At 40.6% G+C, this 14,918-nt stretch overlaps 1 protein-coding gene across 1 annotated transcript in view; it reads left to right on the forward strand.

Annotated features, from left to right (window-relative positions):
- The first annotated feature begins 282 nt into the window (after positions 1–282).
- hs6st3a (heparan sulfate 6-O-sulfotransferase 3a) overlaps positions 283–14,918 on the forward strand; it is a 44,490-nt gene continuing 29,854 nt past the window's right edge. The window contains exon 1 of the mRNA XM_015952430.3: positions 283–1,217. Coding sequence (XP_015807916.3) covers positions 676–1,217 — 542 coding nt within the window. The 5' untranslated portion in view covers positions 283–675. The remainder of the gene's footprint in view (positions 1,218–14,918) is intronic.

Genomic DNA, 14,918 nt, shown 5'->3' on the forward strand with positions numbered 1-14,918 from the left:
CTGTCACTTTAATGAGAGTTATGTCAGGAGGTACTCTGAATTTTGCTGTTTGAATTAGGAAATAATTAAACATCTTCAATGACATAAAGAAGTCCAGTTACATTTTTCAGAGTCTACAAGCTTTTAAATAAAAGAAAAAAATATCTCAGATTAAAAAATGGATTACATCCGTCGATGTAACTCATATTCTTCTGAATTTAGATGCAGATAAAAACTATAATCTTTGAAGACTTATTTTGAAAGTCATTACCGGAAACGCCACTGTTGCACGCGCCTGTCTTGCCGCTGGTGCTATCGGCTCAGATACCGATCAGTGAGTGGCAGGACAGCCGATCCGGAGCGCTCTAGAGCGGGGATGAATCGCTCCTCCCCGGCGCCACCAACAAGGTCGCATCGCTAAAGAGTAATGGGGCTAATTTGGCACGTTGAAGAGGGAAAGTATGTCCGGTTAGTTTAGAGAAACAATTAAATAGACAAGTTTGAGAAGTGGAGTGCTGCGCGGTGCGGGACGCTGCGGGGGAAATGTTCACGTTATTGGGACTTGAGCTCCAGCTCCAGGCGACCGAAGAGCCCCGAGCCCCGGCCGAACGCACAGGATGAGACGGGGGCGCGAGGGCAGCCACGCGGGCATCTCGTTAAGGTTTGTGCCGACGGCGTGATTTACAGTTTTCCACCATGGAGGATAAGTTCAACAGACTCATCTTCATTCCCATCGCTGCGGTCCTCTTCCTGATGATCGGCTACCAGTACGTGTGTCCAGCCGACAGCAACACCTGCTACTTCCGAAGCGAGGACAAGGGGCTTTTTTACAAGTCCTCCTCCGGCTTCGACTTAGTTTACACGGAGCCCGAGGCGGACGACGACTTCCCCTCCAAAATCACGTCTAAGTTCAACTTCACAGAGCGGGACCTGGACCGGCACGTCGACTTCAACATCCGCGGGGACGACGTGATGGTGTTCCTGCACATCCAGAAGACGGGCGGGACGACGTTCGGGCGACACCTGGTGAAGAACATCCAGCTGGAGCAGCCGTGCGACTGCCTAGCCGGCCAGCGGAAGTGCACCTGCCACCGGCCGGGGAAAGCCGAGTCGTGGCTCTTCTCCCGGTTCTCCACCGGCTGGAGCTGCGGCTTGCACGCGGACTGGACGGAGCTGACGAGCTGCGTGCCGGTGGTGATGAACAAGAAGGACAAGAAGAGCGTCCAAAAGAGCAAAAAGTGAGTGGTGACTAGTAAAGGGGGGGCACTCCCTCTTCTCATGAAATCAGCGCCAATTATTTCACTCCATCATTTTTGAACTCACTTCGGCTGAGTTTTACATTTTCAAACTAATTATTCAACCAGATAACAGAGTCAACGATGCGTTTACTGAACTTTAACATAATCATCTCCTCATCCTAATCTTTTCAATTTCACTGGTTTTATGTCGCGTTCACTGACCCCTTGTAATAATGACGATTTGATTCACAAATATAGGCATAAATATTCTAATGAGTAATAACCTATTAGCATATTTAGTATTTAATATCACAATAAAATAATCCAAATGATTCTGTTGTCATGAAAATGTTTATTTCCTTGTTGGAAAATAAAAAATACTATACTTTTTTTTTAAATTTATTTTGCCACATGTAACCAAATCACTCCTTCATGTATGTTTTATATATCTGTAGTTGATTCTAAAGAAGTGCAAAGCTACACTCTTCTTCACTCCTGTGAAAACTGCTACAAATAACTCACCAAGAGTCTATGGGTCACCACAGGACCAACAGGGACTCAGACGCAGAAAACTGCAAGAAAAACACAATTTTAACCAAAAAATACTAATGCTAATATCTCACCTAGCTGGGACTGCTGGCAACAAGCTGGAGATGTAAAATCCCCTAATTCGTGGGACACTTTTGCAACCCAAATTGTTGAATGTGATGTAATTGGGATTGCCATAACTTGGTTAAAAAGTGACCTTGTATTGCATCAATTGCTTTGCATTTGACCGCTTTTCAACCCCTCACACCTACATTTGATGCACTTTCTGACTGGTGAAAACCAAACTGAGACTGGTTCCAGACAGTCCAACACGGGATTGTCCTCAATCTGTTATTTTCAGTTCCAGTGACACAAGAGCAAGGCCCTGCAACCGAGAACGCTCCTGGATGTTTCCAGATGGTTTAAGAAGTCCCTCACAAATTAAAATGGCAATTTGTTTTCCATCAAGGTTGTCATGTTGTCAGGTTTTAGCATCTGGAACCCGTCTGGAAGTCTTCTCAGTTTGGTTTCTGTAAATTAAAAAGTGCAAGAAAAGTGAATACTTTTGAGAGGGTTTGGTGACCAAATGGAAAATTACATGAAGTGATGTTGCGAACAGAGTAAATTAAAAACGTTTAGACTGAATTATGACAAGCAAAATATATGAATATTAGGAATGCACCGATATGAAATTTTTGGGCCGATACCAATATCCGATATTATTATCAATGTTTTGACTGATAACCGATATTTGCCAATACCAATATACTGACATTAATGCTTCTAAAAGCAGAAGATTTTGTATAGAATGACAACTATTAAAGCTGAATTTACATTATTAAGTACACACACCACACACATCTACTCTTCTGAGACGATTACAATCACTGTCACATGACTAAACAAATACACATCACCCCCCTCACCCTCTGAAACAGATAAACAAATTGAAACAAGATGGAAAAAACACCAGTTTTTAATATCGGTCCAGTTTTATTTATCAAACCGATACCGATATGTAATAAAATGACTAACATTGGCCGATACCGATATTGATTCTGATATATTGTGCATCCCTAATGAATATGGTTGAAACTCTATAATACACTCAGCCATTTGTAAAATATACTCACCAATTCAGTGTGATTTGAGCAAAAAAAAAAACTATATTTTTCCTACAATTGAGTGTCTCTCGCTTGTTGCCAATAAAAATCTGACTGAAAACAATGTTGACTACTTGTGTGGACCTGATCCTGTGGTGGACTTTTTAATGTAGTACTTTTAGACACTTACACATCCCCAAGTAAATTGCTCAAAAACATTTATTAGTATATCAAAGTATAAAATATTTCCTTTAACTTTTTTTCAAAAATTATTTTAGGAGATCAGTTTGATACTTTAATTATCCATCACTGATTCTCCCAAACAGCTTCTTTGACCCAGTAACCCTAATCCTAATATTTTACCCTTTCACCATACAATGCCGCCAATTTGCTGCAAAACTGAGCCGGCATCATAAGTGGTCATTCATAAGTGGTCAGACTAGGGTGGTAATGTGGCACCATCATGTGTTTTTCACAATAGATTACACAATGGTGGTATAAAGGGTGTGTGGAGGCAGCTTCAGCACTGCCATGGACTTCCCTTTTATCTTTTAGACTAGGGCTGCAACTAACGATTATTTTCATAATCGATTAATCTGTCGATTATTTTTTCGATTAATCGATTAATCGATTTGTTATTGTTTAGCTATTTAACCTATACAAGTGATGGATGCATTTCAGTTAAGAACAAAAAAACATAAGAGAATTGTGCAGTTGACTGCAATCTATTTTATTGCACATGAACACAGTCAGCAGTATAAAATGAGCTAAATAGTGCAAAATATCAGTCCAGAATAATTTTTAGCATTAGCTGGAAGCCTGCTCCTTCCACCATGGATAGTGGCCTCATGTCTTTTACCAGCATGTTTAGAATAGAGTTTGTAAGTGGTATGAATTGCTGGGGGGTGAGTGTCTTCTTCCCCATGTAGTTGTCCATCGTTGCTTGTTTTTTTCTGCATAAGAAACACAAATAGACTGAAATAAGTACACATATAAAATAAAGCAGCACACACACTACAACACTAAATCAATATTATATTATTTGAATTAATTAACAATATACAGTGATCATTTATTTTGAGGGTTACGTTCTACAAAATAGCCCGCAACAGGAGATATTCAGAAAAAAAGTAAAACATTTTTACTATTAAAAAGCTCTAAGTAAGAAGCTCATGAGGTTTTTACTTTGAGTCGGGAGTGTTTAAATTAGCCAGAGAAATGTGAAAAATGTTTATTTTGTGTAATACTGTTTAAGAAACATGATAAAAATGTGTTGTGAGGCGTTTTACAGCGTTAGATAGTAAAACAGCCTTTTAATAGTAAAAAAATGACTTTTTCTGAATTTCTCCTGTATTTAAAAATTGAAAGTGTACAACTATGCCGCGTTATATTCACCTGGACACAGCTTGTCTGTATATTTTTCTCCGCGGAGTTGTCCTTTTTTGAATGAGGAACATAGTTATGGGTTTGTGCCGTTTTTCTCTTAACGAGAACATTCTTAAAAACAGACGTGCTAAATTTGGCAAGCGCATGATACACAACACGGAGGAGATTCACGATTGCATCTAGTCAATCAGAAGTAGAACACCGTAGACTGGCGCGGCAAAAAAACATGTTTAACATCCACTATAACGAACTCAGCTAAAACACTAAGTCCAGCTTGTTTATTTTCTGTTACTTACCGGGCTGGCTCTTCCAAATGACGGCTCACTTGACCGCGGTGCTCTTCCTCTGCTGCATCAGCCCCCACATGCTTTCGTCTCAAATGTGCTCCCATACTCGTGAGGTTTTTGTCCGGGGTTTCTCTTCAGTTTTGTCGCTTCTATTTTTCTTCCGTATTTCCTCTTGTTCCGCCATTTTCTCACAGCAAGATGAGCGTCAGTAACGTGATACGTCATGAAAACCGAGGGCACCCATTGGCTCATTTCTTCTTCTACGGCTCCACTGGTAGATCAGTGGCTCATTACTGCCACACACTGGCGGCAAATTTAACAGCTTGTAACCGATGTCAGATTGTGGTAAAAAATAGACTTTATGCGGTAAAATATGATTATTAAACAACTAATCGATGACTAAAAAAGTTGTTAACTATTTTAATAATCGATTATAATCGATTAAATCGATTAGTTGTTTCAGCTCTATTTTAGACTGCCTGTGTTTACATTTATCTTCATTATAGTTGCCATCCGGGGCTCGGCAGGCATTCCAACCGTGATCATGACGTCACCCTCTGTTGCGCCAAGTCGTAATCTTCATTCACAAGTGCAGCATTGTGGTAATATTAATACCAAGCTTGGTGGAATGAAATCCACAAAATTCGTGCATCGCCATACTTTGCCAAGATACACCGTGGCGGCAGTTTTACGCTGATTTGCCTGCCCTGTGTCTTATTAAAGCAGCCATTGAGTTGCGGAGAGTATAATGACATGGACACATGTTTACAGCATATGATGGTAAAGGGATGTTGCTATTAAAAGTAGGGATGTCCCAATACAACTTTTTGACCTCCGATACGATACTGATATTGCAGCCTTCAGCAATGACCGATACCGATATCAATCCGATAAGATATCAGCACAAATCATACATACCTTTACCTATTTCACAGTGTAGAATGTATGAAAGGCTTGATCAAGTGATATTACTCAATCAGAGAACAAGAGCCAATAACGGTATGAAAAAAAAGAATTTTTTTTTAACCATTGGTTGCAAAAATGTGAACCTTAATAATCCGATACACAGTTTTTGGGCCAATATCGAATTACTTCCGATATCGATATTGGAATGGGACATCCCTAATTGAAAGGTCATTACTAAACCTCATCAGTCCAAACGATCAATTACTGGGAAACCATGGATGTACGATATTTCTAATCATAGATGCACCTGGTGGTCATAATTGGTAATTTAAAACCGAGTTTCATTGGTGACTCATCATCAGTGCCCACCTTAAGGTTACTGGGTCACACCATGCCTTTAGACCAGTCAACACTTAAGACAATGAACCCCTCTGGCTGATAACAAAGAGTTATCTCATATACAGAAGCTGCCATGTTGTTTTTTTCTGGAAGCAGAGCCAAAACAATACGATGATTCTCCCACAGTCTCTGACTTGGCTGACCCGAGCCCTCATGACCTGTGTGGGCGTCCACAACCACCCAATCGTTCAAACACTGGTCAGCTCATTTCTGTATGTCCAAGTACAATTTTAAAATTACTCAGGCTGAGTAAAATATTTAAAGGCAGTTTGTGCATGAGTTTGGAAGCCATGACTAAAAAAAGCCTGTGAGTTTCAGTTGGGGCTGAACGATTTAGAAAAATAATCTAATTGCAAATTTTTTTTCAATATTGCAATTGCGATTTGCTTCACAATTATTTTCTCAATGTGCTTTTCTCATTTTTCAACTAACGGAAACAAAAAAACAAGTATAAACAAGTTTATGTATCTACATATTTATCTACATATCATATCAACAAGTTTATTTGTCTACATAAACACTCACAAGTAATGAAAAAAATTAATTAGTAGCAGTTTTATATTTTATTAGACTCCAGATGTAATAATTTGGCACGTTCCTAATTTGTAAGAATGTAATCTGTAATATTAGCATTAGCATCCCTATGGGTTTTTCAGTGTATATTAGCATTGTGCTAACCACTCGCTGACAGTCAAATGCCTTTGCGATTAGAAAATCTCCTTTTGTCACATTGCAATTTCATTGCATATGCAATTAATCGTTCAGCCCTAGTTTCAGTCCAGTTTTTGGTTTAACCCAAAGCAGGTGAACAGCTGATTGAAGGGCCAGCAAAGGAATATAAGGCAGGTTAAATAGCATCAGTCAGAGCTATTAATCAAACCATCAATGTAAGATTTATTTAGGTTTCACCAAATGAAAGAGGTAAAGCAAGTTGGAGAGGGGGACCATTTACGGATGAAGGATTTGTCAGGCAATTTCTCTATATAATACTGTGGCCTGATGCAAACACTTAATGTTCTGGTAATGCTGTCTAACGGGCGTACAAGTCTTTCTAATCACTGTCATTCCAATTAAGAGGCCAAGACCTTTGCACTCTGGTGTTCCTTTTAGATCTGCCAATCCCTTCCAAACTGAATCCTGTACACCTTCATCATTGGTTTGGTTGTGTACCAAGTCACTCCCAAATTGGACCATTCCTTCTGGGTACACAACCTTTTTTGCCAACTTTTGCTTCTCGTTCCACAAAAATAAACAAAGTAACCAATCAACTATTGCCTAAATGGTAAAAAGTAAGAAGGAAACTGGTCTTATGTCTATGTGTGATGCCATAATTTACTGTGTGACTCCTCACTGGCATGTTAGGCCAGAGATGGCGCTGATTGAGCTGCAGTGTTAACGAGCGCCCCACATGTCAGCTCCGCCAAAAGTCGACTCCTTCACATTTGCTGGCAGCCGAGAAGAGCGGGCACCTCCTGATCCAAAGGTTTGTTTCAATTTCCTGTAATTACAGCAGCAACACTGCTAAGCTTAAGGGAATAAATCACTTAAGCAGGGCAAGGTCCTTTGGGGTGTGCAGCTTATGGTTTCGAAGCCAATTTGGCCTACAGTCGGTCCAGGGAGCAAATCTCCATATGTTACTAAGAGTGCTAACGTGTGTCTGTGAGGCAAGGGAGCACCTTTAAGAATCCTCCAAATCCATTAACTGCCTAAGTAGCAGCCATCAAACTTAATTTAACACTTGCCGTGAACCAATGCTTTAGTCACCACTTGTCTATTCGACACAATATCCAGTGAAACTCAGCCCTCGTTAACACTGGCTGCCATGATCTCTCGTAAAATGGAATCAAATCTGCAGCATTTTATGCAGAGTCATGTTTCGCACTGCTAATGAGCGCCAAATTAACGCAAGTGGGGGGTGTTGGCTTACAGAAGTATTTCTCTGTGATTTATCACTGAGTTAGACAATATCTGACACAGGACACCACTGAGGGATCCAGACAAGTACTCACTGGTAATGTGATACCGGCCTAAAACACTCTATTTCTGCTGTCAGTGAAACTCCTCAGAAGAGATGACCATTTTCCTCAAGGACAAATCACTATTTCTGTCCATTTACTGGCACTTATTGAGTTGTCACCATTAGCTATGTCTGTTTTATAGAGGAGGGTGTTGAGTTTGAGCCCGATGCATCACAACTCGACTGTTGTACTCTGAACAATTGTCAAACAAGTTGTGAGTCGCCTGGCTTCCTCAAATCCGTCACTCTGAGTTTTGATTTCACTTGAGATAATAGGCTCAGTTTGCCATCATCCCACTTTTAGAAGAAAATGCCAGACGTCTTGAATCTCATGGAAGGAAATTTGTTTGAAGTACTTGTACCATTTAAAAAAAGATTTCTGGGTAAAACGTACCTGTTTCCTGCTGGATTTGGTAAATTAGAGTTTATGTGCAAACAGCCAACACCAAAGTGTATTGCTGCCATCTTAAAGCAGCCCTAAACTCTTAAGGGGTTCCTGCAAATATTTTTGTATTTTTCTTTTATACCAATGGTGTGCAAACATTTTGCTGCACAGGTGAAATTCATTAAGCAACTGGGAGTGTACTCCAAACATAGTTACATTTTTGCATATCTAAACAGTCATATTTACTTGCTCAACAGAAAGTATTTTCATCAGAGGGAATAAATCATGCCCTGCAATGGACTGGCAATCTGTCCAGGGTGTACCCCACCCTTTTTGCCCCTGTTGACTGCTGAGATAGGCACCAGCCACTCTTTTTAAAAAGAAGATAGAAAAATTCCCTGAACTTATTGTGTTGTTTAGTTTTCTGTTTTCTTGGTCTTCAAAAAAATGTTTTTGTCTATTTTCCACAATAAAAATGTGATATATCTTCAGACTTTTAGACTATAAAACCATGTTTTATAAATGTTTAGGATTTTTTTGTAGGTTGTTCGAACAACTTTGGTCCTTTGTTGCAAGAAATTAAAATGAAATAAAATGGCATTTAGCTACTTTTGGTAATATTTACACTATTAAATTATTATAAAATTCCATGTAAACAACTGTTAGATAAAAAATCAGCTAGCTTTGCCGGCCATTCCACAGAATGTGCAAGTGGCATGTCCTGCAACACACCGTACCGTACCATACCATACCATACCATACCATACCATACCATACCATACTACACTGTACCGTACCGTACCATACCATACCATAACCATAACCATACCATACTACACTGTACTGTACCGTACCATACCATACCATACTACACTGTACCGTACCATACCATACCATACCATACAACACCGTAGTGTACCGTACCATACCATACTATACCATACTGTACCGTACCAATTTATTTATTGAGCACTTTCAACACAGCATTAAAACTGACTAAAGTGCTGAACGTTAGCAAAAAAGCTAAGAAAACAAAAAAATCAAAATAAACAATTAGTTAAAATAAAACCACCAATGAAATATGGCATTTTAAACTGAATCAAGGACAAATAGATAAATGATAAGACATTCTACTAGAATATAAAAATCAAAGAAGAAAATGAAATAGTGTTTAAAAACGTCTGACAAAAATTATGTGATTTAAGGCGGGATTTAAAAACACCAAGGGAGATTGCCTGCCTTACCTAGAGGGGATGTGAATTCCAGAGCTATGGACCGAGAATGCTCTCTCACCTCCAGCCTTGTAATGCGCCTAGGGACAACCAGACAACCACATAGTTAATAGATGCATTTTACCTGCTATCTCCCTACCCACTGGGATGCAAAATGGCAGCGAAAGTCTTCCATGCAGCTGGCCCCACAAAGTCACTAAATAACCAGAGCATTGTAAGACCATGCATGATTTTGGCCGTTCACTCAATAACAAGCAAGGAGAAAGACGGCAACATCTAAAAAGACTGCTGCTTATGTTTTGTTATGTTTACCTCAGTCACTGTATTGTTACCAGTTAAGCAACTGGAAATCTACATGCGATTTTTGTTTTCACTGTTGCTGGATGTTTCACATTGCTTTTGTTTTAATTCCTGGAAGCGTAGCGTGTAAAAAAAATGGACTTGAAGTGTAAATTTTGCAGAGCGGTGTGCACTATGCTAATGGGACATATCCAAAATGGGGCAATTTGCGGCCAATGGGAATGCAGTCATTGAATATAATGGTGGGTAATTGCTGCGTACTACGATTTACGGATGTTACATGACGCCTAAGTGTGATGGAAAGGTCTGGTAAAAGTTGGATGCCAAAATCAATTTCTCCAAACAGAGGCTGTTGAGGAAGCTATCTACTAGTAAGATAGCAATTATTTAAAACTTTTACACTTTTAAAATGGCCGAGCTATTCCTTTACGGTTTCCTATCCTTTCAGATAAAAATGCTTGGTAAGAACTATGCCAAGCCACCCTCTGTTGTCATCGGGCTTCATAACTCAGCTCCGTCAGTCCTGAAAAGCTCCTCTCGTGCCACTTTGAGATTCCTGTTGGACTTTGATCAAGATGGCAGCACAGGGAGGGGAACTGGGTTTGTGCATATCCAGTAAGGTCATCTTTTCTCTCAACAAACCCGAAAATATTTTCCCTTGTCCAACTGCAACGGAGAAACAGAAACAATCATATCAAAGGATAACTCGTCTTATACAAGTCTCTTTTTAGCAACAGACTGGCAGCAATCGGACAGGCTGGGAATATATGACGCCCACACTTTATCTTAAGGCAGCAGGGTAAGATGTGGTTTGTAGTCATGATTCTAAAAGGTAAACCGTTGAGATCTCCAATTGATGATGGTTGGTGCTGTGTTCTAGCCTGGCAAGCCAGACTAAATAAATGTATTATTTAGTCTGGCAACGCTCCATTGACGGCTCTCGGTTGTGGGGCGGGTTCTACCGTTGTCATTCAAATGATCTCCGCATGCTACTGGACAATGAATGTGACATACTCACTGCAACAGCTATCGGTAAATGACAATTGTGGGCCAATCACAGTGCTCTATCTGCTTTGTGGGCCAACCAGGGCCCTCTATTCATCTGGTAGGTGGGATAAAGCAACTGAGTGGAACAAAATGGCGACAGCTCATTTGAAACAGCTATCAATGCTGGACTATTTGGACTTGGGCTTTATTAGATTCAGGAGCAGATAGATGTATTTAAGTTCTTTTTGTAGACAAAAGGATATATTTTTGCCTTCTTCAACAGCGACGCCTCGTTTACCGACATCCATTGCGGTGAGTACGTCACGTTGTTTATTGTCCAGTAGCGGAGATAATTTGAAATACAATGGTAGAACCCACCCCACCACCAAGAGCCGTCAATGGAGCATTACCAGACTAAATAAATATATTATGTAGGCTTGCCAGGCTAGGATTTATCCATAATGTCAAATAATAAAAATAAAAAAATAATTATTTTATTATTTGGTGAGTTTGGTCCGCATAGCCGGTAGTAAGTCGGACCTGTTCCCAGTGAGGGTTGGACTCCGCCAGGGCTGCCCTTTGTCACCGGTTCTGTTCATCACTTTTATGGACAGAATTTCTAGACGCAGCCGTGGTGTGGAGTGTGTCGAGTTTGGTGGCAGGAGAATCTCGTCTCTGCTTTTTGCGGATGATGTGGTCCTCCTAGCTTCATCCAGCTCTGACCTTCAGCTCTTGCTGGGTAGGTTCGCGGCCGAATGTGAAGCGGCTGGGATGAGGATCAGCACCTCCAAATCCGAGACCATGGTTCTCGACCGGAAAAGGGTGGCTTGCCACCTCCGGGTCGGGGGAGAGGTCCTACCTCAAGTGGAGGAGTTTAAGTATCTCGGGGTCTTGTTCACGAGTGAGGGTAGGAGGGATCGGGAGATCGACAGGCGGATTGGTTCGGCGTCTGCAGTGATGCGGACGCTGAGCCGATCTGTCGTGGGGAAGAGGGAGCTGAGCCAGAAAGCCAGGCTCTCGATTTACCGGTCGATCTACGTCCCAATCCTCACCTATGGTCATGAGCTTTGGGTAATGACCGAAAGAACGAGATCGCGGATACAAGCGGCCGAAATGAGTTTCCTCCGTAGGGTGGCCGGGCTCAGCCTTAGAGATAGGGTGAGGAGCTCGGACATTCGGGAGGGACTCGGAGTAGAACCGCTGCTCCTCCGGATCGAAAGGAGCCAGTTGAGGTGGTTTGGGCATCTGGTCAGGATGCCTCCTGGACGCCTCCCCGGGGAGGTGTTTCGGGCATGTCCTGCCGGCAGAAGGCCCCCGGGTCGACCCAGGACACGTTGGAGAGGTTACATCTCCAATCTGGTCCGGGAACGCCTTGGGGTCCTGCCGGAGGAGCTGGTGGACAAGGCCGGGGAGAGGACGGCCTGGAGCTCCCTAGTTGGGATGCTGCCCCCGCGACCCGGACCCGGATAAGCGGAGGAAGACGACGACGACGACGACGATAATTATTTTCAAAATCCCAAGCAAATCAATCTTGAGGTTTGTCACAGAAAGCTTAGAATTGTATTGGTATTGGACTTTATTACTGCTTATAATGTATTTTAGTCACGGGGCCATGTTTCTGCAGGGCAGACAATTAACAAGTAAGAATATGTATGGCAGAGTTTAGCTGTTGCATTATTTCCCCGCCTTCTCTCTCCTAATGAAACATATTTGGGTATCCGCAGGAATCTGTAATAAGGTTTAAATTTCTTCACAGTACCTTGAGTAAAAAGACCAGAATATATGGAGGGAATATTAAGTCCATGTTCATGTTGTTACCGTGCTTCAGGAAAGATTAATATTTTGTGTGGCTGGTGTACGATGGCGGTCCTGCTGGTCTGTTCTGGATACAGACGCGCCATCTGTCTGCTTTTGAGTTGCACTTTACAGTCACCTTGAAATCACCTCTCTCCTACACATTCTTCCAGTGTGGAAGCTAATAACACTTTGGCTACAGCTCAGCATTACATAAATGTCTCGGAAGCTGAGGTGGGAATGTTTCTTGTTGAGGAGCTTCTCTAGTAAATGCAGATAAATATCAACCATTAAACTGGGGAAAATTCACCGCTGGTTAATGAGAGATTTGACTTCCGTGTACAACAATTGGGCAGATGATAGAAAACTAAGACATAAGTAATTAATCTTCTTTAAGTGTGTTTTTCCTCTCATCTGTCTTAGTGACTAAACAGATTTATATCTACCCCTCCTCCTCATCTCCAATAGTTCCTCTCCTGACACAAAATTTCACTTAGTAATTTATGGTATTTCAAGTTTAATTTTTGTTTTTAAACCTCAACACTTGCCAACAGGCTTCTGCTTGGCTTTTCTCTTAGTATGAGGCTCCAGTATTCACATTGCAGCAGGTACCATAATTGTTGTAAGGCCAGTTGTCAAACCTGCATCAATTGCCGGCCTGTCCAGTTCCAGCCCAGCAGTGGGCCTCACACTGGGCAGTCAGGGAGTGTAACCTCATTATTTCAGATTACAGCAAAAATTCAAACTGGCCATTACACAACTCAATCTGAATGTTATCAGCTACTGATTAATCAGAACAATACTGCCGATTTTTTTATTTTGGGTTTGGGCGGCAGCAATAATCTAGTGTCTAGTATTTTTACTACATGGACCAAAATCATGAAGTTGAAAATACTTGTAATTTTTTTCTATAAGGAAAACTTATTTTATTGTGATTTATTTTTAGGTGATCAGATTTTTTATGGTAGTCTAAAATGTAGCTAACACTACAGTCGTGAAAAGAAAAGTATGCACACTTCTAAATTTTACTTTAGTATCTTTGGGCAATCAAATTCCATATTCATTCTCTGAAATTTTTTTATACATATTGTATTATTGCATGGTAACATTGGTGTTGACTGTGTGGCAATATGGTGTAAAACTACCCTGAAATGTATGTACTGCCCCCTATCGCCAGGAAACTGCACACTTCAACTTTAAAGGCTAGTTAGACTGAAGCTAGTTTCAAACAGGGATGTGTCTTGGTGAAATTCTGGCGATACGATACGGGGAGATGATACGATATATCAATATATTGCGATACATTCAGCCAGACAATATTAGCGATTTTTTAGACTAAAATTATTGTAGAAAAATTCAATCTCCAGTACAAACTGATACATAAAATGTTTAACATGTGTAGAGGGTAATTATTGCATGTATTTGTGTGCTTTCAAAACTTAACCCTTTGATGCATAATGGTCACTACAGTGGACAGGTACTCAACATTGTTATTTATTTATTTTTGCTATTAAGCACAGCTGTTGAAGACTTTATTGCATTTGAGCCCCTCCATTTGTACTTCAGTAAGTCAAGCCAACATATTTCATGTTCAGAATGCACTCTGTCCACTGAGGTGGACATGTAATTAACTATGTGTAAATTAAATGTTACAAAAAATGTGTAAATATGAAATTTGTTTCATTCACACCTAAAGATGAATGAAAAAAATTGTTTAAAAAATCATGGTTGAAGATTTCATAATTCATGCATCAAAGGGTTAATATACCACTCTACACTTTGACCAATGTGATGTGAATTTCCATATAAATATGGAAATCCAGTCTGATTGGTCTTTAATGTTTAACCAGAAGATTTAGAACTCTTTGTTTATTCAGGGATTGTTGAACACTTCGTATTGATTCAAGAAGAGAGTCAGGTTTATAAAAAGTAAGAATATATTTTTCAAACAATTAAAAACACAACAAGTTAACTAATATTATTGTGATGGATGGATCTAGGAGGATGGAATGTGATGTAAGGTAACTATATGTGAATGTGAGGTTATCAGAACTTTCATATCTAGAAGAACTGAGTTCTGGATGTCAAAAGAATTGGTTTGTATTAAACTATGAAGTAGGTTCTTATCAAAAAGGCATCAGACGCAGTCTGTCATGTCTATGTGCCCCCAGTGGAGACTCTCTTTTGGATCAGAGATGCCGGGGGGTCAGGTGACCTCAAGGTACCGAAGTCCGTAGGAAAAACCGCAGTACGACCAGGTCAGTCCAGAGTCGTCTCCAGGTCACGACAGGTTGGAACTAGTTTGCGTCTCGATTTGGATTCTTAAGGAATCTTGCTGTGTGAGCTTTGTTCTGCAGGAACCATTTGCTGTGTCAGT

The sequence above is a fragment of the Nothobranchius furzeri genome, chromosome 14, assembly GCF_043380555.1.
Source record: "Nothobranchius furzeri strain GRZ-AD chromosome 14, NfurGRZ-RIMD1, whole genome shotgun sequence".
Lineage (NCBI taxonomy): Eukaryota > Metazoa > Chordata > Actinopteri > Cyprinodontiformes > Nothobranchiidae > Nothobranchius > Nothobranchius furzeri.